This window comes from Bactrocera oleae, chromosome 5, assembly GCF_042242935.1.
Source record: "Bactrocera oleae isolate idBacOlea1 chromosome 5, idBacOlea1, whole genome shotgun sequence".
NCBI classification, from domain to species: domain Eukaryota; kingdom Metazoa; phylum Arthropoda; class Insecta; order Diptera; family Tephritidae; genus Bactrocera; species Bactrocera oleae.
Genome location: NC_091539.1, coordinates 56,550,711 through 56,570,084, shown reverse-complemented (window position 1 = coordinate 56,570,084; position 19,374 = coordinate 56,550,711). Strand labels below are relative to the sequence as shown.

The following is a 19,374-nucleotide window of genomic DNA, read 5'->3' as shown; positions in this document are numbered from 1 at the left end:
ACAAAGTCACAAAAAATTACTACCAACGACTAGATTCTGCAATAATTCAGTAATCACCACAGATATAACAAATTAACTGCGCTATCAAATCGAGCAAAAAATTCCAGAAAAAAATGCAAATACTCGTACATAGTCGGAAAGCATGAAAGTATGTCAGTACCGTTACTCACTTCTTTCGCATAGTACCATCTGTATTCGGCATACACCGTTATGGTTGTTCGTTTGCTATTATTTTGCACAACTGTTGCATCTTTGATTAGAAAGGAATGCTTGTCTACTCCCACGCCGACTTGCTGCAGGCTGGCAGACTGTCGTCTGTCGACTGGTTTATCGTTCTTTTTATGAAATTTACATTTGTTTGCTTTCTTGTAATTCAAATGCTGAGTAGAGTGGTAAATGTGTAGTGATGATATTTCAATTGGATGGCAAGTCGCTTTTCTTTCACATTTCTACTAAGGAGAGTGTATTCTAGGCGCTGTTATGAGGAAGAGGAAGCCAGTTATTAACCACCGTTATTGTGCATTAATACATATGTACATACTACTGATTTATATATATTTTTTTGTGTTTGCGTACAGTACTTTCTATCACAGAAAGCAACTCAACATATAATTGGTGTGACTCATTTTCTCAGTGCTGACGTTTGCTATGCCGACTCTCTTGCTCAAATCTGTCAGCTGTCATTTCAAATATGACATTTCTAAAGTGCTTAAAACATTTTTTTACGCAAATTCTAATTAAATTATTTTTTTAACGCTTATATACAGTCAAATGAAGCTGTATTAAATGCATTTAACTAGTTTGTTTTTCCTCTTCAAGTCTTGAAATATTTTTTGTGTGTGCTCCAATTGCGTTTCCCTGTTATTTTTACACATAGTATGTATGTGCCTGAGATGACATACAAAAGTTATGCAAATTATTTTTAATTTCAATTGTATTTAAGTAGTCAGTAGATACAGCAATACACTGAGAAGTGTACACATACTCATACTCTTCCATTATGACTTAATCGCTTACAGAGCGTGACCAACAAATTTGTTTGAAAAATGCCATAAACGTGGCATATGGCATTATTTCGTAATAGGTACTAAACATCAAAAATTAGTATGCCACTTCAGTGTCTACAACAAGTGAATTTAATGCTTGACCTTTTTATTAATACTTATAAAACTATTCTGTTGAAAAGAGAGCAAACTACTGTCATGGAAAAGGGTAAAAAATTATAAAAGCTTCGCTTGGCAGGAAATATATACTTATATATTTTTTTAACTTTTTTTCTGTTTTTGTAAGAAAAAAAATTATTGTGTTCTATACATTTTTTTATTACTCCATAAACTTTACATTTTGGCAAAAAAGGTTACCCATTCCGTCATAAATTAAAAACTCTACACCTGTTTTCCTTCCTACTTTTACTAACGCTTGGTGAGCAATTAGCTCGTTCCCGCTCCAGCATGTGATTATCTACGAGTATGTATAGTTTTGATAAATTATACTAAAAAACTTAATGTGATAGTGCTAGAAACCAGTTGAAAATTAATTATATAATGTGTATGACTTCAGTTGTTTACTTCTGCGCCATTACTGACAAGTTTGTTCTATGAAAGACATGAACTAATTTTGTAATAATCATAATGTGTTGCTTGGCAATTACAACAACAGATAAAGCTCACGAATTGTAACAGAAGGTGCTAAGTTTTATATCTCTTTCGACAAATTCATTAAGAATAAACTTTGGCCTAATTGCACAAGCTATAATGTTTCTAAGCAATTATACTTGCTTTGTAGAATTATTTTTACAAGTTCACCCAAAACTAAATGAGTATCATTTTGGTAATCAGCTAAACGAGAGTGCTGATGGCGGAGCATTTATTATTATTATTATTTGTTTTAAATAACTTCCTAAGATAAATTTGATGGAGGATGGATTGCTGACAAGTAGGTGGCTAGAAAACAGGTTTGTAAAAGATAAGGCTATGATTTTTTACAAATTAGAGACCTATTGATTGGCTAAAAAGTTTTCTTAAACACATACTAATCTTTTGGCACATTGTGCAATATTTTTAGCTTGTTTGTTAGTTGGCAACACTGTTGGAAAATGTGTTTGTAATAAAGTCTCTATTAATTCTTCTCGAAGACTTATTTTGGCTCATAATTGTGCTCATTTTTATATTTTTCGATGACTGAGAAGCGATCGAAAAATGTCGAAATTTAGGACTTACTGAATCTTTTTGAAGATTCAAAGTTTCTAAACTATTCTCAATTTTCTTCTTTTCCCTTCATATCTTCGAATATTGTAATTTTAGTTCCTTATGAAGTTTATTCAAAGTGAAATAAAGTCATTAAACTCCCCAAGATAATACCCAATTTAATAACAATCGGTCAAGTTATTTTATAGTCTTTAGGTTGGTCTCAGCATAAGATTCTAAGAACATCAGGAAAATTAGTAGCCTCTCTACACAGACATTACCATTTAATTACAACTTCATTCTACTAGCTTTTTCTGTATTCTGTCTCGGTTCTATTGTTTCGGTGGAAGGATTGAGGGTTATTATATATTCTTTCAATATTTTAAGTTTTACGCAATTTAGTGTTACGTTTTGTCTTAAAACGTCATAAGTAGCCGATATGCAAAAGCCCAATACATATATTTAGTGTAATATATAATTTTTTCATTTATATACATATTTACTATTTAGTGGCATTTTTGAAAAAAAAAAAACTGGCAAATTAAAAAATGTTCCTTCTGAATTTGATTAAATGATTACAGTTTATCACTGCGGGATATCATACAATTTCAATTTTAATTTATATTATACAATTTACATATATGTATATATATTTATATAAGATTATTAAAAACACTACGTTCAATTATGTACAGACATACATAAGTATATTAACATACCAAATAACATTTTCTTTCTCTCTCTTCCTCTCTGCTCTTTTACATGCTTACAAAAATAAAAAACTGGAACTACAAACTGGCAAAAAAAAAATCTGCTACAATTCATTAAAAATAAAAATTAAAAAAATTAAAATAAAATTACTTGAACTGCCGCTTATTAATGCTTCTTTTATACAAAATTTACAAAAAAAAAAAAAATTCAAAACAGTTCTACTAAAAAGACCACAACAAAAACCAGCAGCAGCAGGTACATACCAGCAATATTTTGGCTATTTTTGTACCATATGTGTTTTTTGTTTTTGTTTTAATTTGCTAATCGAAAGTCACAATTTGCATGCGCACTTTACTCAAGGCGTTCCCATTGCTGCGAATATTTTCAGCATGAAACATTTTTGTATATTAAAATAATAAAAAATGTGTTATCTCAGAAATATTTATGCACATCAAGAAAATATAATTCAATAATTCATTTTGACACTCAAATATTTCCATCAAAATCTCGCGAGCATTTGTATGCTAATGTGTATTTTACCGATGCGAACATTTAGATGCCGACTGCGAAATTGATGTCAAGCACCTTTCCTGTTATGCAAATTTTCCACAAGCGTGGAATATATATACAATACAATATACACTTTGAACAAACACACATACATTTATAAATGTATATATAGTATTTAGCGCACATCACTGTTCCACAAAATCATAAAAATGGCATTAATATTCAAAAATATAATATTTAGTTTTCAATACTTTGTTTTCTAAAACTCAAAAATTGTTATTGTTGCACAATAGAAATTTTACTAAATTTTTCTTTTAAAATTCAATTGCTTTGCAAAAAAAATATTATAATTTCTAGAAAATTCCGCTTTTACTGTATCTAAAAATCTAGAAAGTTCTGCTTTCAATTTCATAGATTTCCATTTGCTTCAAAGTAGTGACATTTCTTTTGCACAACAATAAAATACAAATTTGGCATTAATAAGGCGTCTAACAAAATTTTGGCACAATTGCCAAATTCTACTGAGGCAAATCGTTTATTGTCTTTTTGACAAGAAAAAATTAAGAAAACCGAAATATGAAATAGCAGTGAAAAATAAGAAACCGGTGGATTGTGGAAGTATAAAAGAAACTTGAAAACGTAAAACTATATTTAGATAATTAAAAAATAATAATTTGATTAAATTATATAAATAAAAAAAGAAAATACTAAAATTTAATAGAATAAATCAAAATCTTAAGATAGAAAAGTAAAAATATAAATTCAAGAGAATTTGTACTTTACTTTTTTGAATTTAAAACTTAATGTTGAACACGAAATACTATTAAAAAAAAAAACAAATTATAATAAATAAAATTACAAAAGAAAAAATATTTATAAATAATATAAAAATTAAATGGATAACAATCAAGGAAAAAATTACAAAAAAAAATAACAATTTTAAATTAATTGATTTTTAAAAAATATTTAATATTATTATATAAAATTTAATATAAATTAAAAAAAAACAACAAAAAATAAAATAGAAGAAATAAAATTTTAAATTAAAGAAAATAAAAACAAAACCTGTTATGACCAGCAAAAAAATCTAAAATCTAAAAAAACTATTATTGATCGAAATCACATTTGATAAATAAAATTTAAAATTAAATTAAGAAAGAATAATAGAAGCTGATGTAAAAAATAATATAATAAAAAATTAAAAGGTCACTTAAATTAGAATTAGAAAGAATTTTTTTTTACAAGATAAAAATAAAGAACTTAAAAACTTGAATTTTTGACATACATTTTGAGGTTATGTGAAAAGGGTGTTAATACAAAAGTGTTAGATTTTTTTATTACCTACACCTTTGTCAAATAACTTTTTCGATAGGATTCGCCGGAAATTGAGTTAAACCGTGTTTGACCTTCAAAAATTCATTCCTTCCTCTTCCCGGCTTAAGATCACCTCTTAATTATTTTTTCTTTAATTTTTGATATTTTATCTTTCGTTTCCAATGGGTTTCAACCTGCATTTTTGTTTACTTTTTACCATTTTCAAAGGCTTCTGCACTGTTCTAAATATGAGATTGAACAAGAAAAATATTCCAAAAATAAGAGGATTTATTTAATATGAATTAATTATTAAAAAAATTTAAAAAAGAAAAAACAAATAAATTAAAATTTTAATCAAAATATGTAGCAAAAATTATCGAATCGATTTTTTTAAACCAGAGTGCAGATATAACATACAATATTAGAAAAAGGTATTAGTAAATAAATATGTCATATAATTATATAAAATATATAAAATAATAATATTATATAAAATAATAAAGTTATATAAAATAATAGATTTTTTAATATAATAAAATAAAATCATGAAAAACACAATTTTAACCTTAATTCCATGAAATTTTTTTGTCAAATATAATAAATTTTCCTTAATACAAAAATTTCCTAAAATTAATAACAATGCAAAAAGATTTAATCTTCATAAATGCATGAGCTAAATATTTTTGTATTTATGATTATGGTACATTTTATACACATAAAAGCATACTGCAACCATTTAATTAAAATTTATGAATATTTCGCCAATATTTCATATTTACAACAAATTAACTGTCACATATCATTTATTGTATTCTAAGAACTATATCAAAGCCATTTGTATGCTTATATATATTAATTATTAATACATAACTGTGCATACACATCAGCATGATTGTGATTTTTAGAAAAGAAAAATCACGTTAATTAATTCTAAAAATAGTGAAGAGAAATATGTTTACATTTGACTGCAAGCGAACGAATGCTTGGCAACAGCTGCCATAGAAATGAGAACATTTGAAAAAACAATGAGAAAAATGGGGAAAAAACAAAATATCTATAACATTGCGTTAAAATGAAACAAAATTATAGAAAAAACGAATATAAAATGCTTATAAAATAATATTCAGAAATACATATAAATTATCACTGATGCATTTAATCTTTCGTGCCTTCAATGGGCCGCACTCTGAACATTTATGGTTCAAATAGTATATGAAATATTCATATCAAACTCTCATACTTCCGCTCTCGCACCTTACTATCACTAACTGTATTTGGACTTTAGTTGTGTGCATATTGACGCTTAGCGCCAATACCGTGGGGGTCCAACCCCTCCCAGCACATATACACATATGCACTGAGGCGCTATTTTTGGCTCTTACAGAAGAATGTACTTAGTATACTCGTATGCTACTTCGTTGTTGCATGCAACAAATGTTGGGCAGCTGTGTCAATGTGAAATGTATACAACAGCGCATAATGCACTAAATATGTAAACTATTTACAAGCGCCCCAATGCAAGCCATCGATGATCTAAGGTAAACAAATTGAAATGTCAATAAGGCGCCGATATATGGACGCGTATATATCAGTTTCATACGTGCTTTGGCTTCTAGCTCCCATCGGTGCAGTACGGCATCAATTTGTACTTTATGCATGCCCTGCGAAAAATTCAACTTAAGAACAGAACGAGAAATTCAACTTAAGCGAGAAATTCAACTTAAGATCACAAATTTTCGTCAAGTGTGTAAAATTGTTATTGTTCCTACCGAAATATGATACTAAGTCGTCTTAGAAAAATATTAGGTTTAAACATGTTTTTTAGATGTTTTGTTGATTGCATAGAGTGGCGACAGTTTAGACGGCTGTAATTCGAAAAATATTCATATACCTTACCAACCTTTCATATTTTGGAATAAATATTTATCCTTGGTTTCTTTTGATAGTTTTTTACATACTTTGTTCAATATTTAACAACTTGGTAAACTCGAGACTGAGGACGACCGAAAGTTTCAAAATTCATAAATTCTAAATTTAGGCTTCTTGATAGCTTTAAAAAACATATTTCATTGAAATACTAAACTGTTCTATTTTATAAGGAATTCCAATCGTCGTATGCTGCTGAAAATATTTTTTTGGTTTAGTTTTTCTCTTGAGTGCAAAGAAATGTCATCTGATTTGCTTCGATTTCGCTAAAGGGTACTACTTCACTCCCTCTGCGATTGTTGACAGTTGTTTGCGTTACTAAACAACAGTACTTTACCTCTCCCAACGATGCTGTTAATATTGGGGAACATGTGTTTTTCATCAATACGCGACAATGGCTCATTGAACCACAACGCGACGCGTAAATGTCACTGCCATAGCGGCAATCAATGCATGTACATACATATGTAAATGCATACATACATACAGACTGTATACTTAGCTACATGTGTAGAACAAACGGCGTTTTATTGCACGTGCTGCCGGAAACGGAAGTGCACACAGTCGACAGTCAACAAGTCAACGCATTTGGGGGTGTTTGCTTTATTGATTTCTGTTTTAGTTTACAACTCAGGCGATCGGGTACGACACAACTGCAAATGGAGCAGCAAATCGCAGCTATAAATGTTTAGGAAATCTTCGAATCTGTTGTCAGTATTAAATAGTAAACGAAGTGCTGCAGAGTGTTGGCATCAACATTTTAGCGAAAATTTTAAATTGTATGAAATTTTAAATTTTGTTTTTTTATTAAATTATATAAAATATAGTTTAAAAGATACACACACACACAGTTACAAACAAACATTGTGATTAACTATGCATTCCTACACGCGCACCTACGAAACACACACACGCACGCACTCCACTAGGTAAACGAATAAAAGTAGTAAAATACAAAAAAATAAAAAAATTTAAATTTTCGTGTTGAAATGCCAAGATTGTTAATAAAAAGAGTCACTAAATTGTTTGAGAGCAAATTTAAAAAAATATTTTATATAATATATCGTACGTGCATGTGTTCATATTTGTGAAAAAAGTGTAAATTATTATTTGATTTAATTTTTTTTATTTTTGCAACTAAATACACCATATTTTACATTTGTATCCTTATCCCCTACTTATTTAATAAAAATCGTGTGTAAATTATTATTTTTAATTTTTATTTAATTATTCATGTTTGTAAATGTATATTTTCTATAATTGAACTAATATTATCTCACTTTTATTTTTTCAGCGCACAAAACTCGCTCTCCCGACCAGCCCCCAGACCGAACATCGACTTCGCCACTTCACCCTTGATTCAGGTAATTGATTTTTTTTTGCTATTAAATATCAAAAATAGTTTCTAACCAATTTGCGCACACAAACTGCAGGAGATATTGCATTATTGCTTCCATTTGTTTGAGAAATCTAAATTTCATGTAATTTTGTAAAAATCTTAAAACACTAAAAATTATTTTAAAACAAATAAAAAAATAAAAAATTTGAAAAATATGACCTACAAAGTAATTAAAATAAATTTTATATACAAAAAAATTTAAAAAATAATTTTAATAATAAAAAATAATAACCTATTAATTTTCAATATTTCTTAACTATCCCACTTTAATGCCATAACTTGCAAGGATTTTCTAACCAAACAATATTATGTGCTTGGAACCCGGTTAAGTGCGGTAATTGAATTGTTAATTTACAGTTTTTATGGCTTTTTGACAACGAGATAAAAAAAAATAAAATAAAACAAACAGAAATTAAAATTGATTTCAAAAATCAATAAAATTACCTTAATTTGTTTAATAGAATTAAATTAATTAATATTTTCAAAAATACAAAATAATCGGAAATATTATAATTTCTTGTTTTTTAGGAAAAATTAAAAACACATTTAGAAAAAAAAAATCTTTAAAAACACATATTAGTTCAACACTTTGGCTTAAAATATAATACTTGCAAACAACAACAAAAACTTTTCTTTTGATTTATTTTAATATAAATTTTGTTAATAATATATAAATTTTTTAAGCTTTAGAGGGTACTAGGGGGCCCTATTGTAACAGCATAAAAAAAGCGATTTTTGGAAATTAAGTAAAGTAACAAAAAAAAACTAAAGTATCAATTGTTTTGAAATTTTAAGCATATATTGGCACATATTTTAAGAAAACACAGTAAAGTTTCAAAAGAAAAAAATTAAAACTGACTAAAAACAGGGTCCTCTACTGCTGCAGCGGCTCCGGGTTTCTACGTGGATGAAACCTAAAAAAAAACTGCTTTCCGAAAGACATTGTCCATGCAATGACCTATGATTGAAAAAGAAATCAAAAAGTGACAAAATGGAGGCGTTTTCTAAAAAAAGTTGAGTTTTTGGCCTGCCAAAATTCGATTTTTGATCAGATAAAAAAAACGTAGGTCATTGTAGGGAGAACTGTATACACAGAATGCTTCTAGTAATCACTCAAGCAATTTTAAAAAATTTAGTTTTGAAAAAAGGCGTTTAATTCAATTTAAAATTTTTGAATGTTATTCTAAAGCTATAACCTATTCAAATATGAAAAAAATCGATTTGTTTATTTTTTTTTTTAAGTTCACACTAGAAACATACAAACATTTTTTCATCTCACCGTATTTTTCAAGCGACAACTATTTTAAGATTCCTTAAAAAATAAAACAAAATTTTCTCTATTTTTGTAATAATTAAAAGACAGCAAAAGCTAAAACTTTTAATAAATGTAGTCAAAATTAACTTTAAGGGGTCATTTGTGGTTATTCGATAAGAAAAGCACAAAAAAGAAAAATCGGTATTTAAAATATATAGATTTTTTATATACTGCTTTTCTTCTTTAAAGTTTTAAAATCTTTCAATTTTCACTTAAATTAATTGTTTTTAGTCCACTTATGCTCTCTTGATCGTAGCACCCAGCTAACGTCACCCTAAATGTAGGCAATGTTTTAATTTTGTTAACAATAAAATAATGAAATGAAAGCTTTAACTAAGGAAACTCCAACATAATTTTCTAATAAATAAATTACTACCAAAAAATTAACAAAAGTGATAATTTACGATCATGAATTCGAATCTAACCTAAAATTCTTTTTTTTGTAAATTTATTTACTAAGCATTACTATGCTATAAACTGTTTTTTAGCTTACTAGATAGTTATTGTACAATACAAACCACCGACCGCGCACTAGCATAAATAAAAATAAAAAATTGTGTAATTTTTGACGCGTTCGAAATTTTCTTTAGCGCTAACAAGCTGTGCTCTGCTCCTACTCATGCAGCGTGTGTGCTAAGTAAAACTAAGTTAGCAATTTTTACACGAAAAACAAATATTTATTTAACTAAATTGTATTTTGTGCTTTGTTTTTGTTTCCGTAGGACGATGGCGATAGCAAAGTGTTGAGGTTGCGTTTCGATGTAAACCAATACGCCCCCGAAGAAATCGTTGTCAAGACTGTGGATCAGAAATTGATGGTAAGTGACATTGAAAAAGCAGTCAAAATGAACAAACAAAAGAAAAACACACACTCGCACGCAGATCGAATATTTTAGTGACACAAAAATATATAATCAACATATATGTAGTGGCAATAAAAAAAAAGAAATAAAAAAACAAAATTTACATAATAAATTTACACAAATGGCGCATAGCAAACGCTTAGCTGATAAGTTGTTGACACTTGAAACAACAAACAAAAAAACATATAAAGAAAAAATCAAATAAAATTTAAAAACTAAAAAAATACAAATATGAATATTCAAAAAAAATTTTTTAATATATATGTATGTACATATTATGTACTATTTCGCATATTTAAAAACTTTTTCACATTTTTAACGTCTTCGTCAAAACCTCGCCACTGACAGCTCGTCAAAACCATTATTATTTGTATGTACATACATACTTGTATGTATGTGTGCATTTGGCTCTGCTTTGTTTCGTCTTCACTTTACCTATCTCTAAGCTACACATAAACACGCACATACATTCTCGTACTAATTTCTAGCAAATCCCATATGTTTTTCAATATTTTACTGTTGCTTGCTGTTTGCAGCCTCATTTGAACGCCTGTGTTCGAGAATATATTTTTGGAAAATGACTCATGGCCATGTCGCCGTTATGTCGAAACTAAACACACACATACGTACAAACGTCGATTTTTTTGTGTTTCACATAAGCCAGCCAGATCAGTGGCGGCAACAGCATGCGATCGCTAGGAATTTTCTAATTTTCAAGATTTTTCTCGAATTATTTAAAACTTATTTGTGCACCTAAATCATTGGATCCTCTTCTAATGACGGCATTTCTGGCTTGAGTTTGTTGTTTATTGTATGTTTTCTTGATTTTAATTTTTTTTTTTTAGATTTGCAAATTTTCTGTCATTTCTGCTCGCATATTTTGTTTTAAATATAACCATGTGTGTGTATATGTTTTTGTATGTACGAGGAGTATGTATGTATGAAAATGTGCACATGTTGACTTGAGCACCTTTAATCTGCTAATGGCCAGCGGTAGCCATTAGGCAACAGCATATCACACCTCAGTTGCTGCGTGAAAAAGTAAACTTTTTTTTCGAAAATAACAAAGTCTCGGTTTTTGCATATCATCACAGCAATTTATTTTACGGTTATGTATGTACATTCAGAAATATATGCAAAAATATATGTGCATTTACAGGTTGGTAGAAAAGTTTCTGCTCTCGAAATGAAAAAATACCGTTTTTGGTATGAAATAAATTTATTCAATATAATCTCCTTTAACTTCAATACACTTATTCCAATCATCCTCCAATAATTTTATGCCATCCCTATAATGACTTTCCGGAAGCTCTGCAAAATTCCCGTCTTCGGCTGTAATAGCTTCTTAATTCGACGAAAAACGCTTTCCACGAAGGAACTGTTTCAGGTTTCTGAAGAGGTAGTTAGTCGCTGGGAGCCAAATCTGGTGAATACGATGGATGCTTAAGCAATTCGTACTTTAATTCGTTGAATTTTTTTAATGTTAAAACTCCTCTGTAAGACAATGCTGTCTTGATGAAAAATGATATTTTTGTGTTGAAAACCAAGTCTTTTCTCACGCATTTTTTCATCCAGCTGTTTCAAAAGACTGCAATACTATTCAGAGTTGATTGTTTTATCTTTCTGCCGATAATCGATCAACAAAATTCCTTTTGCATCCCAAGAAACTGATGCCATAACCTTCTTTGTTGATCGTTGTGATTTCACCTGCTTTGGAGCTGAACAACCATTTAGTCCACTGTAGATGTTCTTGTTTCAATTAGGGTCATGGTGGTAGATCCAAGTCTCATTCATAGTAATAAAACGACACAAGAAATCGGTTTTATTCTGCTTAATACGCTCAAAATTATGCAGAGAAATTTGTTTTCGATCCAGTCTTTGTAGAAATTGAAATTTCCAAACAGTTTTTTCATACATATTATGAACTTGCTAAAATGATTTCTGGTGTGCTTGCGGTTTTTGGTCATTCTTCGCGTGGATTGTCTTCAAGCCTAGTACGATCTAAAAAAAAAAAATTGGAGCTATTAGTGCTATTTCTACTACTCAATTTTCAACAAACCTGTATACATATGTATGTATGTAACTACAAGTATACGAAATCATACTGAGCGCACATGATATTTCACAGAAGTTTATCTGTAAAATTAAGCTAATAAAATACGGTATTTAAATACATACAATTTTAGCGCATACAAGTATGTATTTACATTTAGCAAATTCGCTAAATTTATGTGAATATATTAATGGGTATGCTTGTGTGTATCAGCAAAACTTCTGAAGCCCATTGCCTACAATAATTTTTATACACAATTATATAAACATACATATATACATATGTATGTATGTACATGTTACTTTGTATATACATACATAGATATGTGAGCGTATATTTTTATTTTTTAATATATTTCATTTAATAAGACATATTTTAGGTTAGAAATACCCAAATAAATATATAATAAAATTTATAATATATATTTATAATATTATTAGGGGAATGTTTTCTAATGCAACAACAAGTACAATATATTCAAAAAACATATTTCCAAAAATTTTAAATTTTTTGAAAGCTTTATAAGGGGTTTATAGTTGTAGATATTATTTTTCTGCCACTTTTAAACGAAGACTTGATATACATACCCATTGGTATATTTCCGAAACCTCATTGTAAATCAGGGAACAGAAATAGAGAGTGGAGTATAAAGAAAAATCAAACTAAAATGCACAGGGTTTTTAGAAAAAATGCAGTTCAAAAATTCACAAAATATAACCGTTACTAGAGAAACTCTTATCAAAATAGGATGCTGATGTTGTAGCAGGATTCGAGTTTTATCAAACATTTTAAAAATTAAACAAAAAAAAAATTATAACAATAATAAAAATATTAGTAATAGTAAAATCATTTTTTTTTTAAATAAGGTTCAATATGTTATCAGCTTCCATAGCTTTGCGAGTTAAATTTGGCACTAAACAAGTAATTCACAATTTTTTTTAAATTAATTAAAATATTTTTGAATTTTTCTATTATTTAATTTTGTTTATTTATAATAACTGTATTATATACAATTTAATTGTATTTGTTTGTAATTGCTTTTTTTTGTTTTTTGGTTTACTAAATTTTAGTATAACATTTAATTTAGCTTCAGTTCTTTATTGCTTTTTTTCCAATTTTTTTTATCTTTTTATGTAAATTTTTTCTGTTAACAAATCGAATTTCCTTATAATTTTACCTTTGCCCCGGCAGTAAGCAAATTTCGCCTAAAAATACACACTCACATTTACATATATATACTTTTTGTTGTTATTGCATTTGCTAAAACGCCTCTGCGTGCGCTAAATAACAAGTAACGGCAAATTTTGTGACGCTGTGTCGCTTCACTTCATTAAATCATGGCAAAGTGAGTGTTGAAATTCTGCTTGTTAAAAATTATGAAGGCGAAAAGCAATACACACACATATATGTACATACTCGTTTATGTATATGTGCATGCAAGCAACGACTGCATAGTCAAAATGCACACTTCAGATTCAAATGAATCATATGCCATAAAAGTAGTCGGACACAGGCCCACACGCTTTTATGTGCTACTCTACATAAAATTCAACCTCTGCAAAAGATCGTGAACAAATATTACAGACGTACATAGTAAAGACATAAATATTGACAAAATAAAAATAGGCAATAAGTCACTTCTAATGCTGAAACTTTCACCGATAATTTTTATTTATTTTTTTTTTTTTTTGTTTTCTTGCTTCACACAGGTGCACGCCAAACACGAAGAGAAATCGGACACAAAGAGCGTCTACAGGGAGTACAATCGCGAGTTCCTCTTGCCAAAGGGCGTCAATCCCGAGTCCATACGCTCGTCGCTCAGCAAGGATGGCGTGTTGACCGTGGAAGCGCCACTGCCCGCCATCACCGCCGGCGAAACCATGATTCCCATTGCACATAAGTAAATTAATCCAGAAACAACAGCAACAACAACGAAATTATTAGCAACAACTGCCGCCAGCAAGCAAACAAGAACAATAACAACAACAACAACTAGCAGCAAAGCGGATACAACAGTTGTCAATTAGAGGTCCGAAGGTGCAGCTAAAACGCAACAGCAAAATCGCTGCAACAAATTATTCTTTTTGGACATTAATTTTAACTACTTAAAAGAAAGAAAAAAACAATATTAATTAATATTCTTATGATTAATTATTTTCGCTAATTTTTTACGTTATTTCGACTTTGTTTATTTGATTCTACGCAAGTGTGCTGGAATTCGTAAAAATTTATATTGCAGATCTTATATAATGTATTAAAACGGATGTTGGAAAGGAAAAAATGAAGTGAAAAACCAAACATTTTTTGTATTTAAATTGATATTAAATTACACTATGAAACACATACATATGTTTATTGAGTTTTATTTTAATGAGCTTTTTCTTTTATTTGTATTGAAAATTGGGCTATATTTCCGATTAGGTTACTTATCTGATTTGTTTTCAAATTTACGCAGAGATTCCTTATGTGATAAAAAACACTTTTTCATGTATCTTTTTGGTGGACATTTTTTTCAAAAATAGTGAAAATTAAAACAAATAAAATTTGTATAAAAAAAAAACCTAAAAATTTCCTATATAAATAAATAAGAAATTCAAAATAAGTTAAAAAACAATTCTATTCAATCGCCTATGATCCCTTTTTTGGTAATTTAAAAAAAAAAATTCAAAAAAATTTATGTATGTATATATTTTTTTTAAATTTTCTTGCCGACCCAAAAAAAAGATGCAACTTTTTTAATTTCCGCCAATAAAGACACATGGGACCTTTTGACCTTAACCAATTGACCTAATGAACGTCTGCGTGAATTTTGCAGCATATCAGAGGATGACCTAATCGGAAGCATAACCAAAAATTGTTTGAATTTACTTTTGTTTACTTGAGTTACGGTTTATTATAGTTTCATTCTTCTCATTTCCCTCTTTTTTGTTCGTTCTTTAAATGCATTCGCTATAATTTCTGCGTATTTGAAGGTTATGCGTAAGAGTAACATTGCAAAATCCGTATTAACGGATAAATACTATTTCCACCAAACAAAAGTGCTTTATTTAATCCACTGCAAAAAATAAAGATAACAATAAAAGAGAATAATATTTTAAATACTGTATTAAAAGTAGCATTAAATCAAATATAAAAAGAAATACTATCCTATATCGAAAATAAATGTGAAATAAACTTCAACAGTATGTTCGTTAAGAAGAACTTTGTTTATTGTAAAATCACCATTGTCTAATAATCTTAAATTATGAGGTTATATGCACCAAGTCAGAACAAAACGCGTTTATTATATTATATATAATATTAATATATTTTTTTATATGGTCATATTTATAACCATGTTTATATGGCTGTAAAAATCGGGGAGCCCCGTATTTGATTTTCTCAATGTTTATTAGAATTGCTTGTTCTGTTAGCTGAATAATTGGGTGTTATATAGATTAGTAATATTAAAATTTAAAGTTGGTGCTTGTTTTTTATTACATAGAGGCAATTGTGGATGCGCAGTGGCTTCGCTGTTGAAATAATAAATCCAATTATTCGTGTTGACAGATATTTATTAGTAAATGCATGAACACGCACCAGTAGAGTTTAAATAATGAAATCTCCTTCACAATATCATCTAAATATTATGTTTTCAGTACACTCAATTTTGCAATTTTCTTTTTACAAAAATATACATATGTATAGTAACTACAAAACTTAATCTACCCTCCCGCTTTGAGCTGATTACTAGGCTACCCTTTAGGATTCATTCTACGAGCTCAATTACACCACTTTCACTTGACTAACATCGCGTTTCTCAATCATACGCATTTGCTTCTTCTTCAAACGTTTCAATTTAGATGGATTCTTAATTATCTGCACAACTTCAGCTCGCCGCTCATTGGCCAACCGGCGTTCAGCATTTTCCACACGTCTTTGATTCTTTTGCACGGCCGCTTCCTTGCGCTGCTCTTTTATATCCTTCGATAATTCCTTTATATGCCTCAGTTCATTACGCAGCTCCATTTTCTTTTCGAATGATAAACGCTTTGTAGACTTCTTAATAGTTGCAAACCTGTTGGCAAATGTATTCGTTTCCGTAAATTATTTTAATATTGTGCAAATTACCCTGAAACTTACTTTTGCTTTGGTGTTTTCCATGGACGTCCAGACTTGGGTAAACCGCGTATTGGGTTGTTTTCAGTGGATTTCTTTTTTGTTGGCTTCTTCACCGCCGATTGTTTCTTAACTTTTGTTGGCTCAGAAGCTGGTTCATTTGTGGGAACATTCTCATTGGTTTCTTTATTTTCTACGGGCTTGTCCGTCTTTTGCTCGATTTCTTCGGTTGTCACGTCTTGATTTTCCTCGGTCATGTTGCTAATTTGAAAATTATTTTCTTGAATTTAATTAAATACGTACACACGTGTTATTATTTTTTATTAGAAGTTTGACATTTCTTCATTCCACTAGTAATCTGGCAGTAGAATTAAGATCCACAAAATATTTAAGGTTGCATTTTTTGTATTTGACTAGAAACTGATACAATTGTAAACTTAACTGCAAATATCGATACAATAAATTTATCGGTAAATTTTTTAAATGAGCACCTATCCAATTTCTTTTTTTTTAGTTTTTGAACGAGTTTAAATTATATACACTTTCACATGCACTGTTAAGTTTTGCTTTTATTTCACTCGTTTTGAAACTTTCACTTTTGTATATTTGAATCTTACCGATTATTTTAGTCATAAATGAATACATTTAAATATTAGGGTTTAGCAATTGTGAATTATTGCTTTAAGCCACACAAGCAGTGTTTATTTACATAATATTGAACATGGCTTTTTGCACTTGTTTCTGCTCGTATATTGTAAAAATAGATAAACGCATATCTTTTGAATTTCTTCGATTCAAATGAAGATGTACACAGATAATTAGGTAACTTGTGCTAACTACCATTATAACGGTTGGCGGCATTATTGAGGTTAAGAACAATGAAAATACCAATATATAAATATCAAATTTTACGAACTAGACAAAAATATTAAAAGGTACAAATGACTATATCAAATTATATATTACATTTACACTTCATTACGATTCCAACCACTTCAATGAATTATTTTCATGATCAAGTAATTATTCAACGTTTCCCTTGGATTGGTAGCAATTTTTGTTTAGTTTTACAGAAACTTAGGTATAGTATCACAATGTCTCAATAATTTTCAAGCATCATTCTCTTTTTGGTTTGATATTAACAAGGCCTCATTGTGCTTCTCCACATTGTAGTGATAAAAGAATGCCTTGCTGTATTCAAAAGTTGAAATCATTATGGCACAAGCTGGCGCCACTTTTAATAAACGTGGCCATAGACCCGCAAATAAACCTTTTAGGCCATTTAAGCGATAAATAGACCATAGCCGCTGTCTTACATTCATATTGGAGACATAAGCGGCTGGTTTGTCTAAAAAAATCGAAAAGAAGTAAGTACTGTTAAATAAAAGTTAAATTAAATTTATTTTCTTACCTGTGAAAAGAACCCTTTCGCCAAATTCAATTTGTTCATGTGTTTTGACAACATCGAATGGTGTTGTAATGGTCGCCGCCAACTGCAATTATTTTTTACAAAAAAAAAAAAAATAAAAAAATAAATAAGATAAGATATCATAGATGAGATATTATAAACAATGGTTTTTTCAAAATGCTGGTTCGTTATCGAGAAGTAACACTGAACATTTTAATTCGTTCAATAGTTTTGATGTTAAATTGTGCAATACTAAAGCACTTTTATATTATTAGAAATAACACTACTCAGTTTAACTTACCGAGCCAGAGATAGCACCTGCCATAAAGCTAAAACCAAATGTTGGCTCTTGTACACCGAACATGCTTTTAATATTCTCATAGCAAGTCCAATATATACCAGAAAAGGGCACGTCACGCAGAATTGTTGGTGGCAAACCACGAAACAAGCCGAAGAAACCCTGCGTTTTCATAACCACACGCACAGTGGAGACAATTTCGTCGTAGCTCATTTTTTGTGACTGCATTTTTGTGCGAATCAGCTCTAACGGACTAACAAAAGTGACCGCACAAACACGCGCCGACACTCCACTGAGCATTGGTATATGGAAAGGTATCTCTCGACCGCGTGGCGAGCCCTTTACCTCGGCTAAATATTTGTAGTGGAATTCGAGCGCATGTTGTTTGAACTGTTCATAGGCGACGAAATAAACAATTGTTGATGGTAGCGCTGATACAAGTGTGGGACTTAGGCCAGACCACAGCGAACCAACACCTTCGTGTCGTGCAATTTTAACAAATGCATCCTATGTGAAAAAACATACATATGTTAATTGTAGTTATTATAAACGCATTCGATTGTATGTATGTGTGTCTTCAATGAAATATTTTTACATACAATTGTGCCATTCAAACGCTTTTCAGGTTTAAGTTGATTGGGCATATTCGGATCACATGGACAAAGGTGATCCATTAAACCATTGCAATAGAGGAAACACTTATTTGTAGCGGTTTGTTGTGCTTGCAGGCGCGTTTTTACCACGTCTAATGGCGTCACTGCAAAAGTTATAAAATATTAGCAAACATCGTATTTATGTATGAATAAACTAAATTAATACTTACTAAAACATGCTGTAATGAGTGCACCTGTGCAGGCAGAGACTACTTGCTGTAAAGGTCGTATGCGAAATTTAGGGTCTTCCAATAGAAGATTTGTTGTCTTAGGCACGACTTCCGACTTCATATTCAAATTACTCAACGTTGACTTTACACAATTGTAGGGCACTGATAAACCGGCGCAAAAAAAAATTTAAATTATGATGAAATACAAATGTTAAAATAGCCGCCGCCACTCGCGATAATTAGTGTGCACGATACTTTAATTGCATTTCGCTGCTTTATTTGCTATCCATATAGTTTTTCAACAGATTCGTAAAAAAAACAAAAGTTACCTCGCAAATTTTGAGGAAAAATACCTCAATTCATTTTGACACAATTATTTCATAGACATTTGATGATAAGAAATAATCCAATTGGTAGGGATGCATTGCATAAGAGCAGTGTGGGTATTTTTCCATGATGCATACAATTTT

The 19,374-nt window shown here is 29.8% G+C and overlaps 3 protein-coding genes across 4 annotated transcripts in view; 1 reads left to right on the top strand and 2 right to left on the bottom strand.

Annotated features, from left to right (window-relative positions):
• LOC106614403 (heat shock protein beta-1) overlaps nt 1–14,622 on the top strand; it is a 30,397-nt gene extending 15,775 nt beyond the window's left edge. The window contains exons 2-5 of one of the 2 annotated variants that reach the window (XM_014230136.3): nt 3,114–3,152; nt 7,942–8,011; nt 10,084–10,179; nt 13,987–14,622. In XM_014230136.3, the coding sequence (XP_014085611.1) occupies nt 3,114–3,152; nt 7,942–8,011; nt 10,084–10,179; nt 13,987–14,181 (400 nt within the window). In that variant the 3' untranslated portion in view covers nt 14,182–14,622. The remainder of the gene's footprint in view (nt 1–3,113; nt 3,153–7,941; nt 8,012–10,083; nt 10,180–13,986) is intronic. The other variant, XM_070109391.1, reaches the window with a different exon arrangement.
• A 1,188-nt stretch (nt 14,623–15,810) lies between these two features.
• LOC106614394 (coiled-coil domain-containing protein 86) lies at nt 15,811–16,745 on the bottom strand. The gene is made up of 2 exons (XM_014230121.3): nt 16,400–16,745; nt 15,811–16,334 (listed from the first exon to the last, which is right to left on the bottom strand). Exons 1-2 carry the CDS (start codon nt 16,630–16,632, stop codon nt 16,043–16,045), a joined length of 525 nt encoding a protein of 174 aa, XP_014085596.1. The 5' UTR covers nt 16,633–16,745; the 3' UTR covers nt 15,811–16,042.
• A 282-nt stretch (nt 16,746–17,027) lies between these two features.
• LOC106614385 (solute carrier family 25 protein Shawn) lies at nt 17,028–19,294 on the bottom strand. The gene is made up of 5 exons (XM_014230108.3): nt 18,905–19,294; nt 18,681–18,838; nt 18,085–18,588; nt 17,787–17,868; nt 17,028–17,723 (listed from the first exon to the last, which is right to left on the bottom strand). The coding sequence occupies exons 1-5, from the start codon at nt 19,023–19,025 to the stop codon at nt 17,485–17,487; spliced, it is 1,104 nt and encodes a 367-aa protein (XP_014085583.1). The 5' UTR covers nt 19,026–19,294; the 3' UTR covers nt 17,028–17,484.
• Nucleotides 19,295–19,374: the final 80 nt, after the last annotated feature.